Here is a 27,998-nt window from a genome sequence, read left to right on the forward strand (position 1 = left end):
ACGTTGGAACAGCTTTTTTGGAAAGCAAAGCAATTTGAGTGTATTCATGATATTATGATTTTACATATATATAATGATTTTATTTAAATATTAAATAAATATATTAAATTTTTATTATTTGATTATTATTTATGATATTATGATTTGATAGATAGATAGGTTTTCATCCACAGTGCCAGGCTTATAACTCCCACAACTCTTGTTATAGTCCTTTGTTATAATGCGGGGGCACTTCCAGCCTTAGAAGCAGGCCTCATGAAACAGAATCTCTCTCTGTGACCTCCTGTTCTCCTTTTACCTGGCCAAGGCAAGACTCGAATCTGACAGCGGGTCATAAGACCCTCATTCCAGAAAGGGTCCTGTCCCATATTCTGGAGAAAAGAATGCTGCACAGAGAGGCCAAGAAGAATCTGAGCAGACCGGCCTTGCTGGGTTTAGGTAAAGCCCTTGGTGCCCAATCATATTTCTGCACAGCTGTCCAAGTTTCAGTCATGGACAACCAATGACGCTCCATCACAGGCCCAAAGGACGCAGAGTTCCAGGAACTTCTAGAGAGTGAACACGTGCAGGTAGATAGGAAGGTGAAGAATTCATCCACCTGCCTGGAGAGTGGCGCACCCCAACTTCACAGGGATGGAAGCTCCTGTGCTCAAGACCCTTCCAGACCTGGCCCTATGCATCTCTTCATCTGGCTGTTTGTTTGTATCCTTTAAAATATCCTTCATAATAAACCAGTAAATGTGTTTCCCTGGATTCTGTGAGCTGCTCTAGCAAATTAATTGACCCCAAAGAGGGAATTGTGGGACCCCTCACGTAGAAGCCAGTCGGTCAGAAGTTTGGGCGGCCTAGACTTGTGGGCCTCAACCTTCAACCTGTGGGATCTGACACCAGCTCTGGTCAGTGTCAGAAGTGAACTGGAGGACACCCAGCTAGCGTGCAGAGCTGCTTGCTTGCAGGGAGTAATCCCATATATTTTGGGGCCACAGAAGTCTTCTGTGTTGATGATTGTTGTTGTTTTTGTGTGAGAAGAGAGGAAAAACATGGTTTGAGAGTTTTTCCCTAAACAACATCTATAAAAATTACACGTAAAATTTGTTTGAGCTCTGGAGACTGTTTTTTTCAAGTCAAACTATTTATGGCACCCTAGCAGATTAAATAGAAATCCCAGCTGTCGGTTGAAGAGTGGTGGGGCCCTGCCAGGCTCCAACCTCCCCTCCCACTGCATCCTCCACCCCGATCCCCAGGCATATCCAACCAGGTCAGAACTTCATGACTGCAGACCATGGGCTTAGGGTGGGATGTAAAAGAAGTTGTCTTTTGTAAGCAAAAAAAACTGAAAGGAAAGTGTCTTGGAGGATCTTTCTATGTGAAAGTGAACCAGTGAAGTGAACTCAATGAAGTGAACCAGACCGAAATAACCTAGTGTTTCCCTAGAATACTGAGAGGATTCTCCCCAGAGTTACCTCATCACCATGTCTGCAGCAAGTAGAGTTGACATCGAGTATGAGAAACTATCTGAAACAAAGGAAGTCCCATCAAAACAAAGTTTAAAAAAGCAGCTGGTAAGCGTGGCGTTTAATTAAAGAAAAAGAAATAAAGCGGACCAAACAAGAAACGCCTGGATCAGGAATATCTGAACAAGTTACACAAAGAACAAGACTGAAAAAGCCTTTGAAAATGTCTTAGATATGAAATAATATTTGCAACTTGAAGTTTATAAGACATTTCAAATTGATCCAACAAAGGAGCTTTTTGAAATCATCTTCCCAGGTGCTACGAATATCTCAAGAGTCATTTTGTGATTTTAAGTGCAAGATCCTATGAAGCCCTTCTCAAACCCTGTTCTCTGCTTACAATTTAATAAGGAGCCTGATCTTGGGGGCTACATCATAATGTTTTATGAAGCCCACAGAGGAGTCGTCTGCTAGACCTGCAGCAATCATCAAGCTTAGTCCCAGATGGCCACAAAGAGAATGCCCTGAGTCCAGTGTGGGACTGAGTCAGGTAAGAGGACAGGGAGAGACTGGAGGACAGCCAGCTCCTCCCCAGGAGATTGGCCTAAAATAGGCATTAACATGAGACTTTAAGGGTCAGACTTTTGGCATTTCTCACCTATAAAAAGGATCATGAAATTCTGAGACGTGGGAGATGAAAGAGTAGTTGATATCAGAAATTCTAACTACCATCGGTTCTTACCTGTCTCTCTTGGTGACTTCAGGCTACTGCCTCCAGAGGGAAATGGAAAGCACTGCCAGCCACAACACTTTACCCTTTATCAACTCACAATTCTTACTTGATGATACCTCCCAACAACTTGCCACCAGTGTAGACTCAGCTGCCCTTTTCAAGAAGGACATTTGGAAACACAGTCAGCAAGTCTCCCTGGGCTTGGTTACCTGACAACCCAGAACTGTGAAGGTTGCTAAACAAATAGACAGGTGGGTTTTGCCGTTAACAAGCTTATAATCCCACCTAACGACACAAAACTCACTCAAGTCAATATCAAAAGAACCCCTTTTGCAGAGCACCATCAACAATATAATATAGACACAATGAAGCAAGTCCAAGTAGAAAACATCCCGGGGATGGGGCAGAGGCTAAGTAGAGGCACCCTTTCTTCTCTAAGCTCCCTAGGTTTGTGTTCTCAAGCTTGGCTGCCCACTGACATCACCTGGGAGCTTTTGAAACTTGGAATTTGTGGTCCCACCCACAGACGTGCTGATAGAATTGATTAAATATCCTGGGAATCAGGATACTTAAAAGCCTGACAGGAGATTTTAATGTGCACGTGGGGTTGAGAACCACTCATCAAGGTGATTCTACTTTGTAGGCAGGCAGAGTTCAGCACCACGGCCCATAGTGCTGAAAAAGGGGACATCTGTGCAATGGCCGCTGATTTGGGTGATTTGAAGCTGATTGATGAAATTTTAAGAGCAGTTTGGCATGAGTACTGTTTCTCTGGTGGACAACACCACCTGAGTGACACAGGGTGCCAGAGAGCCAGCAGAGTTTGATTTTGTTTTTGTTCTTTAAAAAGACAGACATGAGCTATTTGCCTACTGAGGGGAGAGACCCAGTAGAGAAATGGTTTGAAAAACAGAAGAAGCATCCAATTCAACAGCGCCCCAAGGAGACGGGGTGAAGTAGGGTCTGGACTAGAGCGCACATGTGAGGATTTTCTTTTATGAAGACAATTAGGGGAAAGGGAACTAACACTGATTGAGCACCACCTCTGTTAGGTACCGGGCTAGGCACTTCATAGGCATGATTTCATTGAATCTTCCCAGCAAATCTGCAAGGACCTCTGTAACACAAAAGGTCCTATACCCAGAATCCCTGGGTCTTGACTCTTCCATGTGAATGATATTTCCAAATCAAATACTCCAAAAGAGCAGTGATCAAAAAAATGTTCTTGCAGGCTCAACATAATTTATTATGAAAAGAACTATCTGAAAATAGTATAAGTCCAGCTTCAAAATAAAGAAAATTATTGACAAAATCTGTCAAACATGTAAAAGTGGGTGCCTGTACCTAAGAGAGTCCAACTTCTCCCCACAGGTACCTCATGGCCATATTGTGAGCAGCCGTTCCCAGAGCTCTCCTCCCCAGGGTGCACAGGGCGAAGGACAGGGTCACCAAGGGAGAGTCCTCGTCACTGTCCAGGGTCTTTGAAGGCTGAAAGAGCAAGAAGTTAACTCAGCTTTCACACAGGTTCCAATATGTACCAACACAGACTCATAAATGTAGAGTGACAGTGGCTTTGTAAGTCAGCCACGTGGTCATCCAGTCCCCTCTAAGATGACCTCACAGACAGGGAACGCGCAGCTTCCTGAAGCAGTTTCTGCTGTGGTTGGACATGAAAAAAATAAATAAATAAATAAAAGTGGAAAAGTTATTTTAGGAGAGAAAAGGGCCTACAACATGGGCCGATGACCTGCTTTTCTGGGATTTGAAATATGGCACTTCAGGTCATAAAGATGGGCAGTGATAACAGTCAAATGGGTGCCCACCTTAACACTCTCCAATGCAAAGAAGAGGCATGGTCGAGCAGGGAGAGAAGAAGAACTCGGATCCAGTGTGAAGGAGAGTCCTCTGTTCTCTAACAAGGAGCCCTGTGGGTTGACTGCTTGACTGTAAGTCCACAATCAACAAGCAAATTAAAGGCATCTTTCAGCTTGGGCATGGTGGCTCATACCTGCAATCCCAGCACTTTGGGAAGCCAAGGTGGGAGGATTATTTGAGCCCAGGAGTTCAAGACCATCTTGGGCAACACAGCAAAACCCCATCTCCATAAAACATGTTTTAAACATTAGCCAGGTGGTCAGGTGCAGTGGCTCATGCCTGTAATCCCAGCATTTTGGGAGGCTGAGATGGGCAGATCACCTGAGGTCAGGAGTTCGAGACCAGCCGTGGCCAACATAACCAAACCCTGCCTCTACTACAAATACAAAAATTAGCCAGGCATGGTGGTGTGCACCTGTAATCCCAGCTACCCAGGAGGCTGAGGCAGGAGAGTCACTGGAACACGGTGGGGCAGAGGCTGCAGTGAGCCGAGATTGCGCCACTGCACTCTAGCCTGAGCAACAGAGCAAGACTCCGGGCGATGTGGCGGGCGCCTGTAGTCCCAGTTACTCGGGAGGCTGAGGCAGGAGAATGGCGTAAACCCGGGAGGCAGAGCTTGCAGTGAGCCGAGATCGCGCCACTGTACTCCAGCCTGGGCGACAGAGCGAGACTCCGTCTCAAAAAAAATAAAATAAAAAAAAAATACATAAAAATAATAAATTAGCCAGGCATGGTGGCATGTGCTTCTAGTCCCAGCTACTAGGGAGGTTAACACAAGAGGATCACTTGATCCCAGGAGTCTGAGGCTGCAATAAGCTATGATCATCCTGCTGCACTCCAGCCTAGGGAGAGTGAGACTGTCTTTTAAAAAAAATTGTCCAAAGTCAGCTTAAAAAAAAAAAAAAGTGGGGGGGGGGGGGGGAGAGTGGGAGATGCAGGGGAAATTTAAAGTCAAAATATTTTTAGCAAGGAAAATAAAATAATTTCATGAACCATCTGAGGAATGGACAGAGCCACCATGGAGCTATAGCCGATAACATCAATCAATTCTTTGAATATCTCAACTGCTTAAAGAGGCCTGGCATGAGTTAAGATTATTATCACACCTTCTTCGTGGTTGGTCTGAAGAAAGCAGGTTCTGCCACCTGCTTCTTCTCTCACCTGTTTTTAATCACCCATAAGAAATTCACAGAACTTGGCTAATGTCATGGTTTGGTTTACTCTCTCTAGCACATGCCACATACTGCATCAGCTGCTGAGGAAGTTGTTTCTAACTTGTACCCCCATTTTCCAACAACAACCCGTGGACTCAGCTTTTCAAATCCTAAGAAGGAAAGTAAACCCGCTCCCTGCATTTGCTCCCTCCCCCTTCTCCTCCTCCCCTGTCCCCTTCTCCTCTTTTTGTAAACTGTCGTAATTCTTGATTATATTTCTAAGGGGCAGGATTCACTTCCAGAAGTGTTCTCAGCACATAAGCAATAACAGCACAGACACACAAAATAATGATGACAGAAGTTAAGTTGGACCATCTGATTGCTAAATAGAATTTTCATGTCCATGATTGAATACACTCAGTAAATCTCCCCGATTTCAGCACAGACAGACTTGATAGGGAAATCCCAAAATGTAATTTTAAACAAAGAAGCTTCAAATGTTTAAAAGTTATAATAGAGGCTTAAAACTTCGCTGGCCCTGAGCACTGCATAAAGGGATCTACACCTTCAAGTGTTCTTCCTTGGAGACATGGTATATTGATTCTCCTATTTAATTTTGCTTACCTTCAATAAACATCTATCCAAATAGTGCTTTTTTTCTATCCTCTATGTTAAAAGTCTACCATAGAATATAAGAAAGAATGGACTGTTCTTTATTTATTAAACTTACAGTCCATGCCTCAGTCCCCACCTCCCTGACCTACCTCTTGTGTTTTCCATGCGCAGTGTTGAATCCATTCTAGATAAACATTGCAGAAGCTAGCTCGTGTGATCCCCTGGAGACACGGGACGTAGTCATCATCAATGTTAATGTTGAACATTGCAAGGTCACGCTCAATGTAATGCCACTTGGCAAAGGGTTGCAGGGACTTCAGAAGTGACTCATTTTTGATCCAGGAGAGGAGTTTGGGAGACGTTACCATATAGTATATTATACTCTGCAGAGAAAAAGCAAAGTTTTGAGCCCTTATAGCTATTCTAAAGCCAGGAAGATTTTATTTGTTAATTTAACCTTAGAAAGTAAATCAACCTCAGGAAAGTAAGAGATATGAAATCCCTACATGTGGTATCATTTGTATTTCCCGCTGGGTGTAATGCACAGAACTCATTTGAGACATTTCTAAAATGTCCTCTCTTAAGGGTTATCTTAGGGAAGAGGAAAGTGAGAAGAACGTAATGCTAACAGAATGTAACGGAACAGAATTTCTGTGATGAGGAAGAATGACAGTCAGCCCCATCCCTTCTGAGAGAAGTACACAGAAGCACCCTTTGCTGGGGTTACTGTAGGCTTCGGTGGGTCCTAGATTAGGCTGATTCAGCTTAAAGAGATTGGGGTAGACCCTCCTCCAGAGCCCTAACCAAAGAGTATTTAATGAACTAAAACAACAGGGTTTTCAGTTTGTTTGTTTGTTTTTTGAGATAGCAGCGACTCTCTCTGATGTCCAGGCTGAAGTGCAGTGGCACAGTCATGACTCACTGAAGCCTTGAACTCCTGGGCTCAAGCGATCCTCCTGCCTCAGCCTCTAGAGTAACTAGGGCTACAGGTGCAAGCCACCATGTCCGGCTAATATTTTAGTTTTTATTTTTGTAGAGACAGGGTCTTGTTGCCCAGTCTGGTCTTGAACCCCTGCCTCAGCCTCCCAAATTGCGAGGATTACAGGTGTGATCCACTGTGCCCAGTCAAAACAACACAGTTCTTATGGAAAGTATTGACGATGTGAAATTGTTGTCACCTTCACACACTTAATCCTGAGCGCCTAGACAGTGGACATCTGTGATATGTTCACAAGTAACCCATGTTTCCTTCTTAATCAGACACTGTACTTATGAGTCCCACTTGGGGAAAATGCTTCCCTTGGGCTTGATTATTCTGAGTAACAGGTTTGTGGAAAGCCATTTTGTAGTTTTTGAATAAATTCTTCCATCAAAAAGGCTAGCACCTGGCCTCAAGAAATAGAAATGGGACAGAGGAAATGAAAATCCACACCCGGATCCAAGCTCAGGGTGTGCTGCTGCGGAGTCCCTGCCAGCACACACCGCTGTTCCATTATAACAGAAAAATGCAGGTGGTGCTTGGGGCTATTGAGGCTGAGGGGCACCCCTGGAATGAGGCTGCACATCTCATTGTGAAATCATGAGGGGCTGGAGGGCGCACAGTGTTTGATGCAAGGAGGCAGGGATGTGTGCTCCTGTTAGAAAGAAACACTTAATTGATGCTCTTCTCTGTTTATAAAAACATATTCTTTTAAAATGAGAAAGCAGAAAACGAATATTGGGTGGATGGAAACAAAGTCTTCAGTGACTCACACCTGTAAGTGGAGTGGGCCGAGAAACCCTTTTCTAGGGGAGCCCCCACCCTCCCCTCTCTGGCTCTTCCCTCCGTCTGGCTGGGAAATAAAACCCAGAGCTCAAGGCCTCAGGTTACTTGGGTATCTGGCTTCAAGGTTTTTTTATAGGACTTCAGCAGGTGAAGAGACAGTCTTTGATTTCCACTAAACAACTGCAAACGCATGACTTAGGCTCTTGCTGTGAGGACTAAGGACAGCCTGGACTTTGGGGAGGTTCATCTGTGGTTCATGGCTTATGCTCTTCCTTCTTTTGGGCACATCTTCTATTACACTCCACAGTCTACCTGTCCCAAAAATGAGGAAGTGGAAAAATGAAATCTGCAGACAATAACTAGAATTCAGTGGCATGCCCGTTCTCCCATCCTCTGTAACACCCCGCGATAACCATCCCGGCCTCAGGGAGGCCTTCGACATGAGGAGGAAGGAAGAGAGGGAGTGATGGAGAAAGAGGTCAAGGAAGCTGAAGGCAGAGGTGGGAAAGAAAGACATGCTAATGATGCCCACGTTGCATGGCTGTTCTGAGGTTTAGAATGAGACAATGTATATGAGGAACTTAGCACATGGCCTGGCCCGTTGATATGTGTATAGGTGGAAAAACAGTCATGTCTTTGACATCTGTGACTTACCTACCCAGCAAGCAGGATGAGCGTGGGACTCAGAGGGGAGGCAGGCAGTGGCAGCAGTAGCAGCAGCCCAGGAGAGGTTGAGGCAGAGGGGCGAGGGAACGGGGATGGCATTAGGGGACAGGAGACCCGTTGTGTCTGTGGTGGTCACCAGAGTGCACATCTGATATTCACAAATAGAAACTTTGAATCTGGAGGGTTTTCTCTTGTCTCCTTGCTGGCTGGATCATTTAAAGACAGTTTAAGTCGTCGGCCCAAAGTTGCAAGCAAAAGAGAGTAACGATGCCCATGTCCACGAGCACCGCTTCTCAGCTGAGCATTACAAAGGGAAGAAAGAAATTTGGTTTCTCTAAATATCTAGCTCTAGTGAACATCTGGTCTAGTTTTTCCCCAATATGGCCTAATCACATACCGGATAGGAATAACAAACAAAGACTGAAAGACAAAAGTGTATGTGTTCATTCATTGCTAGGGAGGAATTAACCCCACAACCGATGAAGTCAGAATAGTTAATGAGGACTTTGAATTCCAGAGGTTAACACTTCCTCCTCTCCTGTCTGGCAAAACCTGCAGTGCTGACTTCAGAACAGAACCCAGCTTGATGTTCAGCTTTCTAAATCACAGCACCGACACTTCTCACCGGGAGAAAACAGAACCACCCCAAATGCTTGCAAGTCATACCCTATCTCCATTTAATTTAGGCAGAACTTCTGTCATGGAGACATAGTCAATGAACACTGTAAAATCTTTCAGAATCTGTCAGGATGAAGTGGATACAACACTAAGTAAAACTGATAAGTTGGGGCAGTGACAATGAATTGATGGGGTAAACCTAGGCTGTGCTGAAAGCAGGACCCCTCCTGAATAAATTCATGATATCTGGCTCCTCCAGCAGGGATTCTCCTGGTTCCTCATTTTAATTGTAGATCAGCATATTCTTTCAGACAACTCATTCTAGGAAGGGGGGCCTGGCAGGCAAACCAACCTGTCGGGCTGTTCGCACCTCATTCTGCAAGGCCAGTGATAAGCAGGTCTCCTTTCTAAAAGAGCTGCCTGGAAACAATGGCAGCAGGAGAGCCAGACCCACACAGAAAGCGGCAGATTCCTTGACTGCTGAGAGGGTTTTAAACACTAATAAATTGAAGAGAGATGGAGGAGGCACGAGGGAAAACCTCAAGTCGCCAGGAAGGAAATGATTTCAAATATATTCATAGAGGGTGGGGGAACTGACCCAGTTTATTAGGATACTTTTAAAAAATCCTTTTGTAGTAAAGGAATTATTTCAAATGTTTCTTCCTTTTAATTTGCCTTTCCAGTAAGAAAATAATAAAGAGAATGAAATCAAACTCTTGAAACTTTAAGTAATTCAGAGCTACAAAGGCAACTTTGTTCATCTAGCAACCATACCAAAGAAGAAAATAATTTTTTTAACCCCAAAATGCTGTTTCTTCTGTTCTAATAGGCAGTTAGCCCTCCTGAAATTTCCCTTAACTAGCTGCAGCGGGGAATGAGTGCAGGTTCGGAGCCACCCCTTGCTGCATGGCAGGGAAGCACTGAGTCCTGTATTTGGAGGCAACCTCGCAGGATAGGCCTGGCAGTACCAAAGTGAATTAAACATGAGGGCATCGTGAGGCCCCATCTGCCCAAAAATCTCAGCCCCATCCTGAGTGCTGACTTGGGAGTTAAGAAAATTCTTGTTTCTGTGGGGCACAATGATGTCTGTAGTAGCTCCAAAGCCTAGTTGTATATCAAATCACTAAGGAGACTTATTAAACAATATAAGTCCTTGTGTCCCAGGAGGTGGAGGTTGCAGTGAGCCGAGATCATGCCATTGTACTCCAGTCTGGGCAATAGAGTGAGGCTCCGTCTCAAAAAAAAAAGGTCCTTGGGTCCCAGCCCAGGCCTATGAAATTTGAATGTGTGGGTAGGACGTGGGGATGTGTAATTATCTAGCTCGCGGGGGAGGAGGGGAGTCTATTCCAGGTTTGCCCTGGCTCTGGCTTGTGAGAGACGCTATGATAGGTAGCACACCTGTGCACTGCCTGTCTCTCCTAGCCTACCTGCAACTCCCATTTTGCCTTCACTCTCCTTTCTTAAAAAACAGAGTGGAAGGCATTGTTTCCCCACAAGCCAGCTATTACCCAGCAGGTTCTGGGGGGACCTCCTGAGCCCCCTTCCATTTGCACATGATCCTGGATTTGTCCAATGGCAAATTGTCATCTTAGAAATCATCTAGGGGACTGGGAGGTGCATTTCCAGCAGTTAGGAAAAAGAAAGGTGAGTATCAACTAGCCGTCCAAGGAAAGAAGGCATCAAAAAGCTGGTCCAGTCATGGAACCCCCAAGGCCTCTGTAAAAACCAACAGGGTTAGTCCAGGGAGGATGGACCCAGACAGGGCATCTCACTCTCACTACTCCTCCCTTCTCTCCCACTCATGGTGATCTGCTGGCCCCATGGTGATGGGTCGGGCCTGTCCACATGTCTGGCTCATGGAAAGACAGGGATGTGGCTCAATATTGAACCCGGTTCCCACCACCCGTGCCTGTAGCAAGCCACCAGACCCTTGCCTGAATTAGGATCTCTTCTGTCCAGACTGTACGGCCCAGACTCCAAATCTATGTTCCCTGGAACCTTTGTTCATTTAGTACAGAAAAACAAATTGGGCCATGCAATATACAGGTCATCAAGCAGAGCTCTGAGGACCCAAAGAGGACTCAGGTGTGGCTTCTCTGTTTAGGGAATTCCCATAAAGTGAAGCAGGAAAGGTTTGCAGAGGAAGGGGAGGTGAATGTTGGCCATGGCCCTGAAGGGCAGGAAAGCACTGGGCAGCCAGCTGGTGAGGAAGAGCTGTTGGAACTGAGGTTGGAGGAGAAGGTGCGGGCATGTGGGAGGGAGAGGTGGGTCCCTACAGGAGGAGTGAACAGTGTGCAAGCGTGTGGGGCAGGGAGCACAGGTAGTGTGTGCACAGTGTGTACACAAAACAGTGAGAGATGGGGGAAGAGGGATGGGAAACACAGCCAGTAGCAACAGTGGAGGTCTCAGGGTAGCAGATGAAAGAGTCTAGTCTAATTCTTGAGGCAACAGGAAGATGTCAACTCCAGGGCTTAGCTACACGGCCTGGCCAGACCTACACTGTTAGTCCTTGCTGCCCCCTTCCGGCCACTTGCTTCACTGGCCTGTGAGTCCTCTTGTTTAGTCAGTCCCTGGATCTAGCTGTTCATGCAACCACCCCGTCCTGCCTCCTGAAAACCAAAGGAAATACTCAAGCGACACTTTCCTTGTTGAGGGAGAAAACAGAGATGGCTAATTACCATTTATCATCTGCTTTCTCCTTCTTCCGTGAACATACAATTTCATTCTGGGCTCATGGCCGCCCAAAGTACACTTGCCAGACCCTCTTCCGGGTGGCATGTGACAATGTTCTGGCTGACGGGATACAGTGGGGAGGATACTGGGCAGCTTCCTAGAACCTCTTTCACAGACAGCTGGTGCGTGCTCTTGGTCTTCATTTTCTGTGTCCTTTCCTCTATCCCTTTAAGCCTGTAACTTAAATTGTGGAACTCAAATTTTGGAAGATGGTTGATGATCAACCATCATCAAAGTCTGAGAGAAATAAGCTAACATGCACGCCATTCTTATTTCATGGCTCACTGCCAAATCTAACACAACTGGTATGTTGAGTTTGCCTAGAGTTTAGAAATAGAAGATAGGCCGTAACTCCCTGTTATGCTTCCCAAATCTTCCTCCATTTACATTAGGTTGGATGAAACATGTATAGTTTTGTATGACATTTGAATATAATGTTTTGCACCTCTAGCACACACAAAGATGGCAAGCACAAACGGCTAAATCTGTTGTAAATATGCTGCCACAGAAAAGGGTTTTGCAAACATTTTGTGTAGCAATCACCTAGGGGGATGAGATCTAAGAGTTATTTACCCCCTGACTATCTTTTGTTTCCACGTAGCTTCAGCAGCTATTGTGGATTTTGGGAATCCCCATTACCCAGGCTGGAGTGCAGTGGTGCAATCACAGCCCACTGCAGCCTCAAACTCCTAGACTCAGGCAATTCTCCTGCCTCAGCCTCCTGAGAAGCTGGGACTACAGGTGTGCACCCCGTATCTAGCTAATTTTTCATTTTGTTTTTTGTAGAGATGGGGTCTTGTTATGTTGCCTAGGCTGGTCTTGAACTCCTGGGCTCAAACAATCCTGCTGCCTTGGCCTCCCAAAGCTCTGGGATTACAGGCGTGAGCCACCATGCCTGAATTTATTCCAAATTTCTCAATGCCCTTTGTTTGTTAGCTGGTTAAAACTTTAGGTGCCATGTTTTCTTTTCATTCTGTGTTTCCTCATTTCTGCTGGACCACCTGTCTCAGCACGCTGGCTGAGGGGGGCCTTTGTGGTCTCCGATGGATGAGCTTCCTCTTTTTGAATAGCATTAAGATGTGACGCATACCTGTGGGTCATACAGGACTTCCACCATGCCAAGTCCCCCCAAACCTCCAGCACAGGACCCACAGCGAAGATCTCCTCTGCCACATGGCCCTCGCCTGCCCCTTCCCCTTCAGAAAACACCTCAGCCCCGATGAACACTACACATCCTCAGGCAGGTCCCACACTTGTTTTCCAGGAGACTTACTCCAAACTGCCATGATTTCTAAGGTTAAACACAGATTGGGCAGAGGTAGGCACTGAGCAACTGAAAAAATATGTTATTATTCTCCATGTGAGTTAGGAGGAAAGGCTGTCACAGTCAATTCTGACTGGATGGTTTAGCTACTTTTTGAGTTCTCCTTATGAACTTAAAATATAATTCTGGTTCTAGAGTGGACACTGTGCAGAGCATCTAATCTGACCCTTATAACTCAAACATGGAGGCTTAGTAATATTTCTAGGATATTTAAATTTGTCCTCATCATCAGGACAAGCAAACCATGCTGTGGTAGAAGAGACAAAGAAAACCTAGATAAGAAAATGAACTGCCTATTGGTGCCTAAGCTTAGGATACGACCAGGGCACAAATCTCAGGTTAAAGCAAAGCCCTCTAGGACTTTTCCAAAAGTGACAGTTCCCCAGATGGCTGGGCTTCCAATTCGGAAGCTGAGGATGAGAGGCTCAAAATTTAGACTTTTGACAGAGCTTTTTCGGAGCTTCCTGTGCCATCCTAGCATTTCTGCCTTAGACAGGTGTTTGGGAAACAGAGCAATACCTTGATGTAGTAGCGGATGAGGATCCTTCGGAGGTCAAACACCTGCAGCATGGTGGCGGCGTTGTTGTCCAGGATGCTGTAGCCCTCCAGGATGTACTGCGTCCGCGTGATTTCCCAGGTGAGCCAGCGGAGGTGAAAGGCAGCATTGCAGGACAGCAGGTGGGGCAAGTGGCCTGGTTTGCAGCAGCAGCAGCCTCTGTCCTCCTCATCGCCCTCCATGATGGCTTCCACCTCCCTCTGCTGGCAGTAGGTTCCTGGCCGAGCACAAACATGAAGGAAGTTTGATGAGAAGGCATGCTAGAATGTTCCCTTCAATGGATTTCCCCATGGCTTCATCAGAGGGGAAGAGGCTGAAGAGAGTCGAGGAATCAGGAAATTTGTTTATTCTCAAATAAGTCCCCCAAAGAAGTCGTAATTCTCATAATCATGAACTCTCTTATTCACGCACATTCATTCTAAGTCTTTGTAGAAAATATATTTAAACCATTTAAAAATTTTTATGGAGCTATGAGCTAAATGTCAACACAGAAGAACATCATTTCAGTGGGAGGCAGTAGTCGACAAACAGGTTTTGAAAAAGGTAGTACATACTAGCTACTTGACTTTAGTCCATTTATTTAACTGGTGCAAGCTTGTTTCCTCATCTGTAAAACAGGCTATTGTAAGGATGAAATCAAATGGCATATGCAAAGTGATTAGTCACCACACAAAAATAGTAGTTGTTCCTATTATTTTTACCAGATTGTGAGCTCCCTAAGGGCAATGCCTGGCAGGTAGAAATTCAGTAAACACACAAACAAATAAATAAACAAATTGATGAGCTAGTGAATAATTTATTCACCAAATATTGAGTGTACCCAATACACTGTGAATACAGCAATGAAAAAAATGTATAAAATCCCTGTCCTTGTATAGCTTATCAGTTTAAGTTAAAGAAGACAGGCAAAAAAATAATAAAGCAAAAAAAGGACTGGAATGACAGGGTGGGAATAACTATTTTAAATAGGGGCTCAGAGAAGGCCTCCCTGGGATGTCTCAGTAGAGACCTGAAGGAGGTTGGGGGGAACTCAGTGCAGATAACTGAGAGAAGGGTTTTCCAGGCAGACAGAAGACCATGTCCAAGGCCTTAGGTTGGGATCATACTTATTATATGTTCCAGAGCAGCAAGAAAGTCTATAGTAGAGGGCACAAGTGGGAAAGCAGTAAATGAAGCAGAGAGATAGCTAGGGCCAGATCCTACTTAGAATGAGTTAGAGGAACAGTTGGATGGCTTTAGCTTAAAAGAAATGTAATCTGACCTATGTCTTAGGAGGACCACTCTGGCTTACTGCCCAGAGAAAGGACTGTCGAGGGAACAAGAGTGGGAGCCAGGGCATCAACTGTGAAGCTGTTAGTTAACCCAGATGGGAGAGAATGATGACTTGGTCCTGGGTGGTTGGAGGAAGTGGTGAGAAATGATTAGATTCTGGATGTATCTGAAAGCAGTCTGATGAGATTTGTTGACGAATTTAGACATGTGATATTGAAAAGATGAGAAAAGAATGATTCTCAGGTTTCTGTCCTGAGCAGGATGAAGAATGAAATTACTATTTACAGAGGAGAGGAAGATTGCAGGAGGACCAGCCTTTGGGTAGGAGTGAAGGGAAGATCAGGGATTTACATTTATGTGTGTTAAGTTTTAAGTGCCTAATATATCAAAATGGAGATGTCAGGGAGGCAGCTGGATTAAGGAATCTGGAGCTCAGGGGACAAGTCCTGGCTAGAGATTTATAAAATCTAGGAGAATTATTAGCATGTAGGGGCTATTTCAAATCACCTATATGCTAGCAAGAAAGTGTACAGACAGCATGGAGAAGAGGTCTGAGAAGTAAACTCTAAGCATTCCAACATTTAAAGGTTGGACAGGTGAAGAGATCCCAATAAAGTGATAGAACAGAAACGGCAAGTGAGTTAGAAAGAAAACCAGGAAGTCCCAAAAGACAAGTGAAAAAAGAGTTTAAAGGAAGAGGGAACATCAGTTCCATCAAATGATGCGTACAGGTCAAATTACATGAAGAATTAACTGTTAGATTTGGCAGTATGGAAGTGTACAGTGATCTCTGCAAGACAGGTTGTGGGGGAATGGTGGGGGAGGGGTAGTCTCATGAGAGTGAATTCAAGAAATAATGGGGGGGAAGAAGCAGAGATGGTGAATGTAGGCAACAATTTCTAGAAGTTTAAAAAATCTTTTTGACTTTATTATCTTTCTTGGCACCTTATTGCACAGGCTACTATCTCCTGTATGCTGCTGAGTAGAAGTGGTGAAAGTTGGCATCCTTGATTTTTCCAAAGAAGCATCATTTAGTTTCATTAATTTTCCTCTATTGTTTTTCTATTTTCTAGAGAAACCATAGACATCCAACTCTTATCTTTAAAATTTTCTTCCTTTTACTTGCTTTGGATTTACCATCATCAGTTTTTTCTAGTACTAGGTGAAAACTTATGTCAGGGGTCACTAACTTTTTTCTGTAAAGGGCCAGAGAATAAATATTTTAAGCTTTGTGGGCCACATATGGTCTCCGTTGCCTCTTTTCCTTCTCCTGCTTCTCTTTCTCTTCCCCTTCCCCTCTTCTTTTAAAAATGTAAAAGCCATTGTAAGCTCATGAACCCTAGTTTGCCAAACCCTGGCTCACATCTCGATTTTAAACCTTTCTTCTTTGCTAATATAAACGTTTACAGCTGTACATTTCTCTCTATACATTGCTTCAGTTACATCCCACGCGTTTTTTATATGCTGTGTTTTGTTTTCATACAATTCAGTTATTTTGTGATTAACTTAGTTATTTCTTTTTTGACTCATGAGTTTAGAAGTGTGTTGCTTATTTTCCAAATATTGGGGAATTTTTATGATGCAAATTTTTGTAAGTTTCAAATTTAATTCCAGTGTTATTGGAGAATGAATACTTATTATTTCCATCTCTTGATATTTATTGAGTGTTATTTGATGGCTTAGCACATGGCCTATTTAGGTGAATGTTTCAAGTGCTCTTGAAAATATCTGTATTCTGCTGTTGCTATGTGAAGTGTTCCATAAATGTCAATTAGTTTCAAATGATTGACAGTATCATTCAAACATTCTGGATGCTAATATTTTTGTGTGCATTTTCTATCATTTACTGAAGGTATAGTGTTGATGTGTTCAACGATAGTTGTAGATTTTTCTGTTTTTACTTTTAATTCAGTCAGTTTTTGCTTCTTGTAGTTCTATTACTAGGTATATGCACATTTAGGACTGTTATGTCTTCTTGATGAATTAACTCTTCGATTATTATGAAATATCTTTCTTTAATGTGGTGATATACCTCATCTTGAAGTCTGATATTAATAAAGCTAATCCAGGTTTCCTATAGTTAGTGTTTGTAAGGAATATAATTTTCTATCTTTTTATTTTTAAATAGCACAAAGCAAAATAGGTGTGAGGGTTCCTAAGACTCTCCAGATCTTTATAGTTAAACCATTTCTTGTAAACAGCATGTAGTTAGGACTTGCTTTTTTATCTAGTCTGATGATCTCCAATTTTTAATTATAGCAATTAATCCATTTACATGTAATGTGGTTATTTATATGACTGAGTGAAAGTCTACTATTTTCTTTTTTTTTAAAGATACTCAAATGTCAACTTTATTGTTTCTATATAAACACCTTTTTGTACTGAAAACTGTAAAAATAAGTTTGCTGTGATTGCAATCCAAATTTTTGAAAGCCAGAAAATCTAGTTATTATGCTATAGCCAAACTACCTAATGCTTTCTTTGTCCACAAGTAACTTTGCTTCAGTTTCTTGATGTTGGGTTTCATCTCACTGACTTTGGGCTTCTAAGACACATGGGAATACTTACATTGTCTTTGGGTCAAATCAAACAGTAGAGCTAAAGTTATTCAAATACATTCAAATGACACAGATCCCTTACAAATTACTAGTATCATAGTAGGAAGAAAAAGATACAAGAAGAAAAATACATCCTAGAACTCATTAATATTATTGGTGTATAGTCTATACTAGCATAGCATAGCTTTCACAACCTGCTATATAAAATTACCAGCAAGAAGAAAAAGGTGCAAGAATAAGTTTTATGGCTGAAGTGGCTTGGTGTCATAATTCCCTGTTCTAGCATTCTCAGAAGGATCCCATCCGTTAGACACGCAGAAACTGCAGGGACATTTGAATGGTCTTGATTCCTTCTTAACTCCCTTAAGCCCAGTGTTAGTTAGTATTCTTTCATGGGTACGAACTCTGCCGAGTAACATGTGTTTGAATCTTGCCATCCTTTCTCTCTGCACAGACAGCAATGTTCTTACTCCTCTCCTCCTGTAAAGCAAGTCATCTCTGATTTCCCTGAGGATTGTTGCTCTTGCAGCAATTCCATCTATCACTCAATAGCGTGAATCTTCTGGTAGAGGGGAAGGGGGTTCGTTACTAGCGTTGATAGTCAAGTTACTAACGTTCTTTATCAACATCTCGGAACAGATTTCAGAGGCCCCTGAATCGTCCCGAGAATTTTCTTCGGTCAGCATTTGTGAAGACTCTGGGATGGAGGTTGTATTAAACTGCTGTGATGGGTCCATCTGCATCTTGAACAACACTAAGCTTCTCCTGGATCTTTGAAACCAAGCAGAAACTGATGACTGACCCTCAAATTGCTACAAGGTAGCCCGGAAAGAGGCTGAAAACCGGAGCTCCAACGAATGGTCAAAGAACTGACGTAAAATATAGGTCTGGCTTCCTCTTAAAATACAGATAAGCCAATCTTCCAGGATATTTGAATGTTAATGATCCAATGATTAGAGGATTAAGGGATCCAAATGATTAAAGGTTAATGGGCGTAGTTTAGACTAGTAGGGTAGTTCTTCATATGCTTTGCATTAAAATAATATGTCCTATGTCATATCTGCTAGAAAATTTATAAAACGTCTCTCTTTTGTTGTGAGAGTCTACTATTTTCCTATTTGTTTTTATTTTTCCAACTTTTTAAATTTGTATTCTTTCCAGTCTTTTTTCTTTTTCTTTTTTTTTTTAAGATGGAGTCTCGCTCTGTCACCCAGGCTGGAGTGCAATGGTGAGATCTCGGCTCACAGCAACCTCTGCTTCCCAGGTTCAAGCCATTCTCCTGCCTCAGCCTCCCAAGTAGCTGGGATTACAGGTGCCCACCACCAGACCTAGATACTTTTTCATATTTTTAGTAGAAATGGGGTTTCACCATATTGGCCAGGCTGGTCTTGAACTCCTGACCTCACGATCCACCCGCCTTGGCCTCCCAAAGTGCTGGGATTACAGGTGTGAGCCACCGCACCCAGCCCGGTCATTATTTTTTAATTGAGCAACTTTGGGTATTTTATTTTTTATTTTCAGTCAGCTTTTTAGCCATACCTCTTTTATTTTTGCAGTTTCTCTAAGGGTTATAATGTGTGTTTTATCTTATCACAATCTACTATGAATCAATTTCATGAGTCCTCCAATGATGTAAGACATTACAATGGAGTATTTATCCTCTCATGTTATTTGTATTATTGTTGTCAAACATTTTACTTCGACATGTAATTTAAACCCAATGATACATTCTTATCATTTTTTGCTTAATCAATTCTAAAAGATTTTAAAAAGAAAATTATCTTTGCTCATATATTTGCCATTTCTCACAATCTGCATTCTTTTGTGCAGAATCGATTCTTCATCTAATACTGTTTTTTAGCCTGAAGAACGCCTTTTAATGTTTCTTATAGTGTATGTCAGTTGGCGATTATCTCAGCTTTTTTAAATCTGAAAATATTTTAATTTTGTCTTTATTCTTGAAGGATATTTTTCCTAGATGTAGAATTATGAGTCGATAGTTTTTGTTTTTGATTTTTCTTTATGCACTTAAAAAAATTATTCTATTGTTTTCTGGCTTGCATTATTTCTTTTGATAAGTCAGAGAAAATTCACACTGTTGGTTCTCTCTATATAATGTATGTTTGTTTTTAAACTCTCTCATGCTCTTGGTAAGATGATGATTACAAATCTCACACGCGCTTATAATTTTTCTTTACCTTTAATTTTCAGAAATTTGATTATTACACATTTAGGTTTGGCTTTCTTTGTGTTTGTCTTGCTTGAGATGTACTGAGATCCTGGGATCTATGGATTGATATTTTTCATCAAGTAAAAAAATTTGGATAATATGTCTTCAGTTGCTTTTCCACCCCTATTTCACACTTCTCCATTTAGGACTCGAATTACACATATGTTAGAATATTTGATATTGTTTCACAAGATATTGGGTCTCTATAGCTTTCTTTAGTCTTTTCATTACTTGCATCAGATTGGATAGTCTCTATAGCCTTGAGTTCATTGATCTTTTGTTGCTGTTGTTAAGACCATTTACTGAATTTTTTATTTCAGACATTGTATTTTTTTCAGTTCTGGAATTTTAAGTTTTTGGTGTACTTTTCCTCTCTATTAATATTCTCCATATGTTCATTCATTATGATCATTTTTCCTTTGAAAACCTAAACATAGGATTACCTGGTGGAAACTTTTTTTTCTATTAACTCTAAAATCTTTGAGTGTGTTTCTATTTATAGTTTCATTTTCCTGGTTATGAGTCACTTTTTTCTGCTTCTCTGCATATCTAGAAACTCTTTGTTATATGCTAGATATCATTGATGTTATAGTCCTGGCAGTGTGAACTTTTTGTCTTTCTTTTTAAAAGAGTCATGTTCTGTCAGGCAGTTAATTTATTTGCCCATCAGGTTATCAGCTTGATCCTTTTAAAAAACTTGTTTTAAATCTTTGGCTGGGAAGGTCCAGAGTAGTCCTTATTCTAGGGTGATAATATCTCTACTCCTAAAGCCTGGTCTTTTTGGGGTCTCAACTGAATGCCCAAGATGTTCAACAAGGTGTCCTCACTGGCTATTTGGAGCCTCTACATTTTCAGCACTGCGTAGCCTACATAATCTTTATTTATATCACGTCATTCCAGTTACCATTCTCTGTCAGGCTATACCTACACAAGGGCAGGTTAATATCCATCTAATCATGAAAGGGGATCTCCATGCAGATTTCTGCAGCTCCTCTTTGCAATTCACTCCTGTCTGGTACTCTGACCTACAAAGTCCAGATACTTCAGTAGCCCAGGACTCAGATTCTATCTCCCTAGTTCAATAAGACCACAGTGCTTTGTTAGGGCTCCAGCTTCCTATACTGTGAACAAGAAAGCACCTCTAGAAAGAAAGTGGAGGCAGTTATGAAGCTCATTTTGTGTATTTCCTTTCTCTCAATGATAAGGGCCCTGAACTGCCTGTTGTCCAATATCTGCAAAGTATTGGTTAATGTAATTTTTCAGTTTTATAATTGTTTATGATAGTAAGAATATTTTAGTACTGGTTATTCAGTCATGGCCAAAAGAATGTCTTCGAATCTTTCTACGTGTCTTTGGAGACTTAATTGAAACACAAAACATTTCGCTTCACCCACTCCCACCCCTATTCATTATTCACTTTTTCTGGAATCTCATATCATTGTTCACAGTGTCTGGTAATTAGTAGGTGCCAGCAAAGTTGTTGATGCAGTGATTGAATGGACAAATAAAACAGTTCTTCTCCAGATCTCTGTCTGAACAGGCACCAGTTGAGGAACTCCATAGCAGTATATTGTATTACCTTACATATGGTGGCAGATAAAGAAAGGCTATGTTTAGACCAAGCCTCTATATAGAACCCAGGAGTAAGATGACCATAATATGCCAGAGAGGGAAAACTACAACCTTCAAATCATAATGCACATTCAGAGCTATTAGGATAGCAGTCTATGAAATAGGAGTCCAGGTCAGGAAGGGGAAAAGCCAAGCAGGTTGCATACATAAAAAGGGAGACAGTTAAAGCCTAATTCCAAATCTTCAAATTCCATTTGTCTTTCTGCCAGACCTCCTTGCTTTGGCTTTTGGCTGAAAGCATTCTTTTTTTTTTTTTTTTTTTTAAACATTTCAAGGGTCTCTTAACTCATTCTACGATATAAAATGATATAAAATGTTTCTTCCCTCTGGTGAAGATGTATGGAAATGCATACTGGACTATAAACAGTGGGACATCCAGAGAGTAATGACCACCATAACCTGACTGCTCTGCACACTGGGACTCTTGGACTGCAGACCTTAGGCTCCAGGGCGGGTGGGGTCTCAATCTGCCACAGTGACACACTAACACTGGCTTGCTGTACATTAATAACATAATTGAGGAAGAAATTCTCTTCCAATGGAGGAAATAAGACAGTTTTCTTTCGTTCTTTTCTTTTCTTTCTTTTTTTTTTTTTGAGATGGAGTTTCACTCTTGTTGCCCAGACTGGAGTGCAATGGTGTGATCTTGGCTCACTGCAACCTCCACCTCCCAGGTTGAAGCAATTCTGCCTCAGCCTCCCAAGTAGCTGGGATTACAGGCATGTGCCGCCACGCCTGGCTAACTTTGTATTTCTGGTAGAGACGGGGTTTCTACTAAACCTCCGCATCGGTCAGGCTGGTCTTGAGCTCCCAATCTCAGGTGATCCGCACACCTTGGCCTCCCAAAGTGCTGGGATTACAGGCGTGAGCCACCACACCCAGCCGACAATTTTCAGAAATATATTACACAAGGAAAAAACATAAAGGAGGATTTTCACTTGAAGAAATTAGCAAAACTGGTTAAACAGCAGACCTCAAAAATGTGCATTCCAATTTTCCCCTTCCTTACTCTTCTATCCGGTTCTACCATTTATCACATTGAGCTGAAAGCCAAGGCTTTTTTTTTCCCCCTTTTCATTAAACTGGGAGGGCTGGTTGCATGAGTATGTGTGCGAGTCTGTGGTCTGTGTATGCATGCACATGTGTGTGTCTATGTGTATGTGAGAAGATGGAGAATTTGAATTTCTAACCATCTGAGTGAAATAGCACAGTAGACTATGAGGAACATGTGGGTGTCTCTACATTGGTGAAAGGGCAGTTGAGGAAAGAGTTTGCCATGAAGGATGGCTTAGACTTGACAGATACATCATAGCTGCCAACAGTTGAAAAGCTTAGTTTAGGTGAGTCTTGGATAATCTGCTCTTAGGAGTGAAAGAGTCACACTCAGGATCACATTAAAAAAATAATATGAAAATAATAAAACCCAGTAATTTTGGAAAATGCACTAATTGTGTTGTCCAAATGTAAATCAAGGCCCATATTCCCAGGAAGACTCAGAAGGTTTGAAGCATATTCCCTCCAGAGGAAACGCTGAAGGTCAACCCGCCCACACAACGTGACCTTTCACAGTCCTGGCAGAGATGAATGTCAAGCTGGCAAGGCTGTCTCTGTCTGGTATTTCCATCAAAACTGACTCTTGGCACCTTTAATTGTGGCTGTGTTTGCATTGTCACACCTTTGTCACACCTACCAATGCCAAGCCCAGCCAGACTTATTTATTCCCAGCTAATTTCAAGAAGGAATAAACTTAATCTAAAAGGTATACATAGTATGAAAGCAAGTGAAGAAATTTAAGTGCAAATCAGAGGTAAGACAAATACAAATACAGAAACAATGTCAAGGGTCCTAATTGCATTCTAGGACACCCAGTACATTTACTGATAGTGATCCACAGATTTCACTCCGGGTTTTCCAGAAGCCAATGTAGAAGGAAAACATAAATGGTTTCTTGTGTCTTTAAGGCAAAAACAAACTAATTCCTTGGAAGGATCATAGCTATTTCTGGCAAAGACACCAGAGAGATGATATCCCCAGGATCCTCATAAAGAGGACATTGTGCAATATGGTGAACAACATCCTTAATAACATTGCACAATGAGTGCAAGCACAAGGTTTGCCGGGCTGTTTTAATATTTCACAGTGCAGGATGCTAGAATACGGTCGAAGTGCAATAAAGCAAAAGCACTTCTATAGGTAGTCAAAACAAGTCAGCCTTACATATGGGGCTCTCCAGAGGCCTGGCATCATCCAAGAGTAGATTCTAGAAACTCTTGAGGACTGGAAGAACTGGATACCTTTCAGGAAATCCTTGAGATGCATAATTTCTGCAATGGACTGAATGTTTGTGTCTCACTCAAATTAATGTATTGAAACCCTATCCTCCAAGGTGATGGTATTACAAGGTGGGGCCGGCTGGGTGCAGTGGCTCATATCTGTAATCCCAGCACTTTGGGAGGCTGACGCAGGTGGATTATGAGGTCAAGAGATTGAGACCATCCTGGCCAACATGGTGAACTCCATCTTCACTAAAAATACAAAAATTAGCCGGGTGTGGTGGTGCACGCCTGTAGTATCAGCTTCTTGGGAGGCTGAGGCAGGAGAATTGCTTGAACCTGGGAAACGGAGTTCCAATGAGCCGAGATCGTGCCACTGCCTTCCAGCCTGGCAACAGAGTGAGAATCCGTCCCAAAAACAAACAAACAAACAAGAAATTGGGGCCTTTGGGAGGGTGGGGCCCTCATGAATGAGAGTAGTGCCCTCAGGAGAATAGACATGAGAGAGCTTGCTATCTCTCTGCTATGTGAGGACATTGCAGAAAGATGGCTGTCTGCAGACCAGGAAATGGGCCCTCACCAGACACTAGATCTGCTGGCACCTGATCTTGGACTTCCCAGCCTCCAGAACTGTGAGAAATAAATGTTTGTTGTCTAAGCTGCCCAGTCTATGGTATAGTTGATGCAGCAGCCTGAACTAAGACAATTTCTCTCCATCTAGTTTTGACAATTCTTATGTAGCGAGTTGCAGTGAATTTTAACATATTCTCTCTGAGAGGCACAGGATTGTAGCTAACTTGTGTGGCTGGTAGACACACCTGCCAAGATGGAGGCAGGGTTGGCATTCTCTTGGGAAAGTTGGGAATCGAAGAACAGAAGGTCCAGCAACCAAAAATCAAACCAAAATATTCCCTTCTCTTACATCCCAAAAGGCCTCATGAGAGGTACTTTCCTGGCTGGGAGGCCTGGGCCAGAGGACAGGATCCATGAAGAGTGGGAGAGTGGAAGGAAAGCTAGAGTTAGATCAAACTGGAGACATTTGAACCTAATTCTGTAAGTAACAGGGAGGTAAAAGAGATTTTCAACTCCCAAGGAAACATGAGGAAAGCTGTACTTAAGAAAATTCCCCTGAAGCCTCTGGGATTAAGGGGAACAGACCAGTGATGGGGAAACCAGCCACCCACAGTCTCATTTCAGGAACAAAGTGATAGGGACCAGAACTAAGGTGCAGGCTGTTTACCAAGAGATAAGAGGAAACATGTAGATAATGGGACTTCGAAGGGACGTTAAACATGGTCCCCTGCACCAGAAAAGCTGCTTTGAAAGAAAAGGTTGGGATGATTTACAACCTTCCAGTGAGAACACTGCGATTAAAGCCGAAATGCACAACACATTTTCAAGATTGGGCTTCTTGGTCCTTCAATTTCCCTTCTTAACCGATATGAATACTTTGAGAAACAAATACGAGTTTTTGTTCCCAAAAATCAAATTGGATTCTACAAAAAGGAATCTAACTGGATTCATAAAAAAATCCAAAATTTCATCAATATGATTATATTTAAAACATTGTAAATGTTTTAAAATATGCTGAATATTTATTTTAGCTTTTAAAAGGATCATTGCCTTCATTAGCCAGTGCAGCATGCCAGGCACTGGGCTGGTGTTCTGCATATACCTAGCAGTGAGGTGACCACAGGGGATGTTAGACAAGGGACAAAGCTCAAACCACCCATAGAGCACAATCAGACCCTAACTCACAAAGTGGACATTCTTAGACATAGGAAGAGCTTAGCCCGTGCTTTTCAAACTACAGATGGGACTTATAGGCACAAACGTTGGGATACTTATGTTGGATTATTAGAAAATTTTTTTCCTTTTGTGGTCACATAAGGTTATTCCTGAATTGATCAAGGCTACAAAAAGGAGGAGACCATCAGATATGGCCATTGCTGAGCTCTGAGCAGTTCACTTCCACAGCTCTGAGTGCACATCACAGGCTGGGAACACAAGATGTGTGAGACAGGGCTCAGTCCCAGTGAGGTTCCTTGATAGCCCCTTCTAATATCCTCCTGCATGTACAGTGGTAGAGATATTAACAGGACGAGGGCCCCCGTAACATTTTTCTTAAAGCTGGAATTCTAAATTTGTATTGCCTCTTGCCAGCTGGTTACATCAAGGGCTGCTTTGTGACCAAATGAAATAATGTCAAAAAAAGACTTTAAAACGTTTTTGAATGATTGTCATTTTTAAGAAGGTCACAGTGGGATTCCCACCGCCCTCCCTCCCTGCCCCACAAACTTCTCCTGCAGCTTCCATGTCATGGCAGGGAGGAACTTTCTCAGCTCCTCTTCTACCCACACTCATTTTCCAGGGACAGAATCCTAGAACATTGAAGGAACATTCAGGTCATCTATTCCCATCCACCTGCTCTTAGAGGACATCTCTGTATTTGTTAAACCTCACTATATTTAATTTGTGGAAAGAAAGAATTGTAAGAATTTTATATTTCAGGCTGGGCATGGTGGCTCATGCCTGTAATCCCAGCACTTTGGGAGGCCAAGGTGGGTGGATCACTTGAGGTCAGGATTTCAAGACCAGCCTGGCCAACATGGTGAAACTCCGTCTCTACTAAAAACGCAAAAATTAGCTGGGCGTGGTGGTGCACACCTGTATTCCCAGCTACTTGGGAGGCTGAGGCAGGAGAATCACTTGAACCCAGGAGGCAGAGGTTGCAGAGAGTCGAGATTGCACCACTGCACTCCAGCTTGGGCAACAGAGCAACACTCCGTCTCAAAAAAAAAAAAAAAAAGAATTTTATATTTCAAGGAGCCTCCTTTTTCTTTAAGATCGCGCAATAGAAACAAAATTCATGTAGAGATTTTCTAGGTCTTAAAAGATTTATTTTTCTATCCATTGGATTATAGTTGCAAACTTAAAATTTCTTATTCCAGTTTTAAATACTAGAATTTCTCATAAATCAGCCCCTAGGGAGAGGTACAAATGATTTTATTTACTCAACGAAGTAAATCAAGGGGCAATCCTTCTCTCGACTGCTGTTTAATTCTGATTCTGACAAATAGGGCTTTCCCTGCCATAGCAAAGACTCACCTTTTGGAGGTTTCAGCTTCCCTGAAACCACCAGGGCTAGACACAGAAAGACTGAGTCTCTCTCTCTCTGGGAGACACTGTATGAGCCATGACTACTGCCGTCGTTACCATCACTAAGAAGCTGTCCTGGACACGTCCTATTCCCTAAGTGTCACACATTCACTTGGTAATCAATCCTGTTTAGATTAATCCAATCTTAAAGACAGGGAAACAGAGTGCTAATAGTATAGTTACATGACTAAGGCCACAGACAAGAACCAAAACAACGAATAGGATTAGCTTGTTGAGCCACTGAATGAGTTCAGTTCTTTATTACCTTAGTGGCAACTTCTCCCCTAGTTCCAGTTTCTAGTCCTTCAGCAACACTGGACCTGTGTATCTTTTAAATTTTATTTTATATTTTGTAGAGACAGGGTCAGCCTCTGTCACCCAGGTTGGAGTGCGCAGGTGCAATCACAGCTCACTGTAACCTCAGACTCCTGGGTTAAAGTCATTCTCCCACCTCAGCCTCTGGAGTAGCTGGGACCTCAGGCAGGCACAACCACACCTACCTAATTAATTTTCTTTTCTTTTTTTTCCTTTTGTCTTTTTTTTTTTTCTTAGAGATGGGGTCTCACTATGTTGCCCAGGCTGGTCTCAAACACCTGGCCTCATATAATCCTCCTTGGATTACAGACATGCACCACTGTGCCTGGCCTTCAGTGTCTTTTCAATGTGATACTGGGAACCTAGAAGTGTATTGGCCCAGTATGCAATAGAGAAAAAAGACAAAAGTAGGTTTGAATAATTTATAACTTGTTTGATTTTGTGAGCCTAGCACAGATTTTACATTGTAACAATTTTACATCCCAAGGATATTCTTTAAGATCTGCCCATAGGAATAAAATTTGTTCTGTGACCTGTCTGGCAAGCTAGATTTTAAATGTGTTACAATACCTTTAAATGAAACAGCACTGGTTTTTCACAGAATTTCTATTTCACAACACTATGTATTTATGTGACACTTATCAATTTAAAAAGGAATGCTTCAGAGTATCTTATCTGATGTACACATCAACCTGGCTATGCAGACGTAATTTCCAGGGCACTGATTCTCAAAAGAGACTTGTCTTGTGGAAGGGTCTGCTCTTTTGAATTTAAAATCAGTATTCTTCTTTTATCACACACTGTCTAATGAGGCTTGACAAATTACAAGCCAAGGTTTCCTGAATTTATTTATTTTCAACCAGCTCATGGGAGAAAATGAAATTAACCCAATCACTAAGTACACATTGTAACTCACATTGGGCAGTTTAGAAGCATAAGAATAAGAAACATTGAAATAGATGATAGTTATCTCTGTAAGTGATATGATTTCCCACTACTCCTGCCCTGTTTAAAGATATGAAAACTAATGCACTCAACTCTACTCAGAAGAGTCCTTAGAATAAAT

The 27,998-nt window shown here is 42.3% G+C and overlaps 1 protein-coding gene and 1 pseudogene across 1 annotated transcript in view; both read right to left on the minus strand.

Annotated features, from left to right (window-relative positions):
* Positions 1–27,998, minus strand: part of PCNX2 (pecanex 2) — a 318,318-nt gene that overhangs the window by 29,210 nt on the left and 261,110 nt on the right. Inside the window, 3 exon segments of the mRNA XM_030935586.1 lie at positions 3,563–3,675; positions 5,981–6,214; positions 13,457–13,710. Of these exon segments, the coding sequence (XP_030791446.1) occupies positions 3,563–3,675; positions 5,981–6,214; positions 13,457–13,710 (601 nt within the window).
* On the minus strand, positions 17,566–18,153 carry LOC104678335 (annotated as a pseudogene).

This window comes from Rhinopithecus roxellana, chromosome 8 (assembly GCF_007565055.1).
Source record: "Rhinopithecus roxellana isolate Shanxi Qingling chromosome 8, ASM756505v1, whole genome shotgun sequence".
Lineage (NCBI taxonomy): Eukaryota > Metazoa > Chordata > Mammalia > Primates > Cercopithecidae > Rhinopithecus > Rhinopithecus roxellana.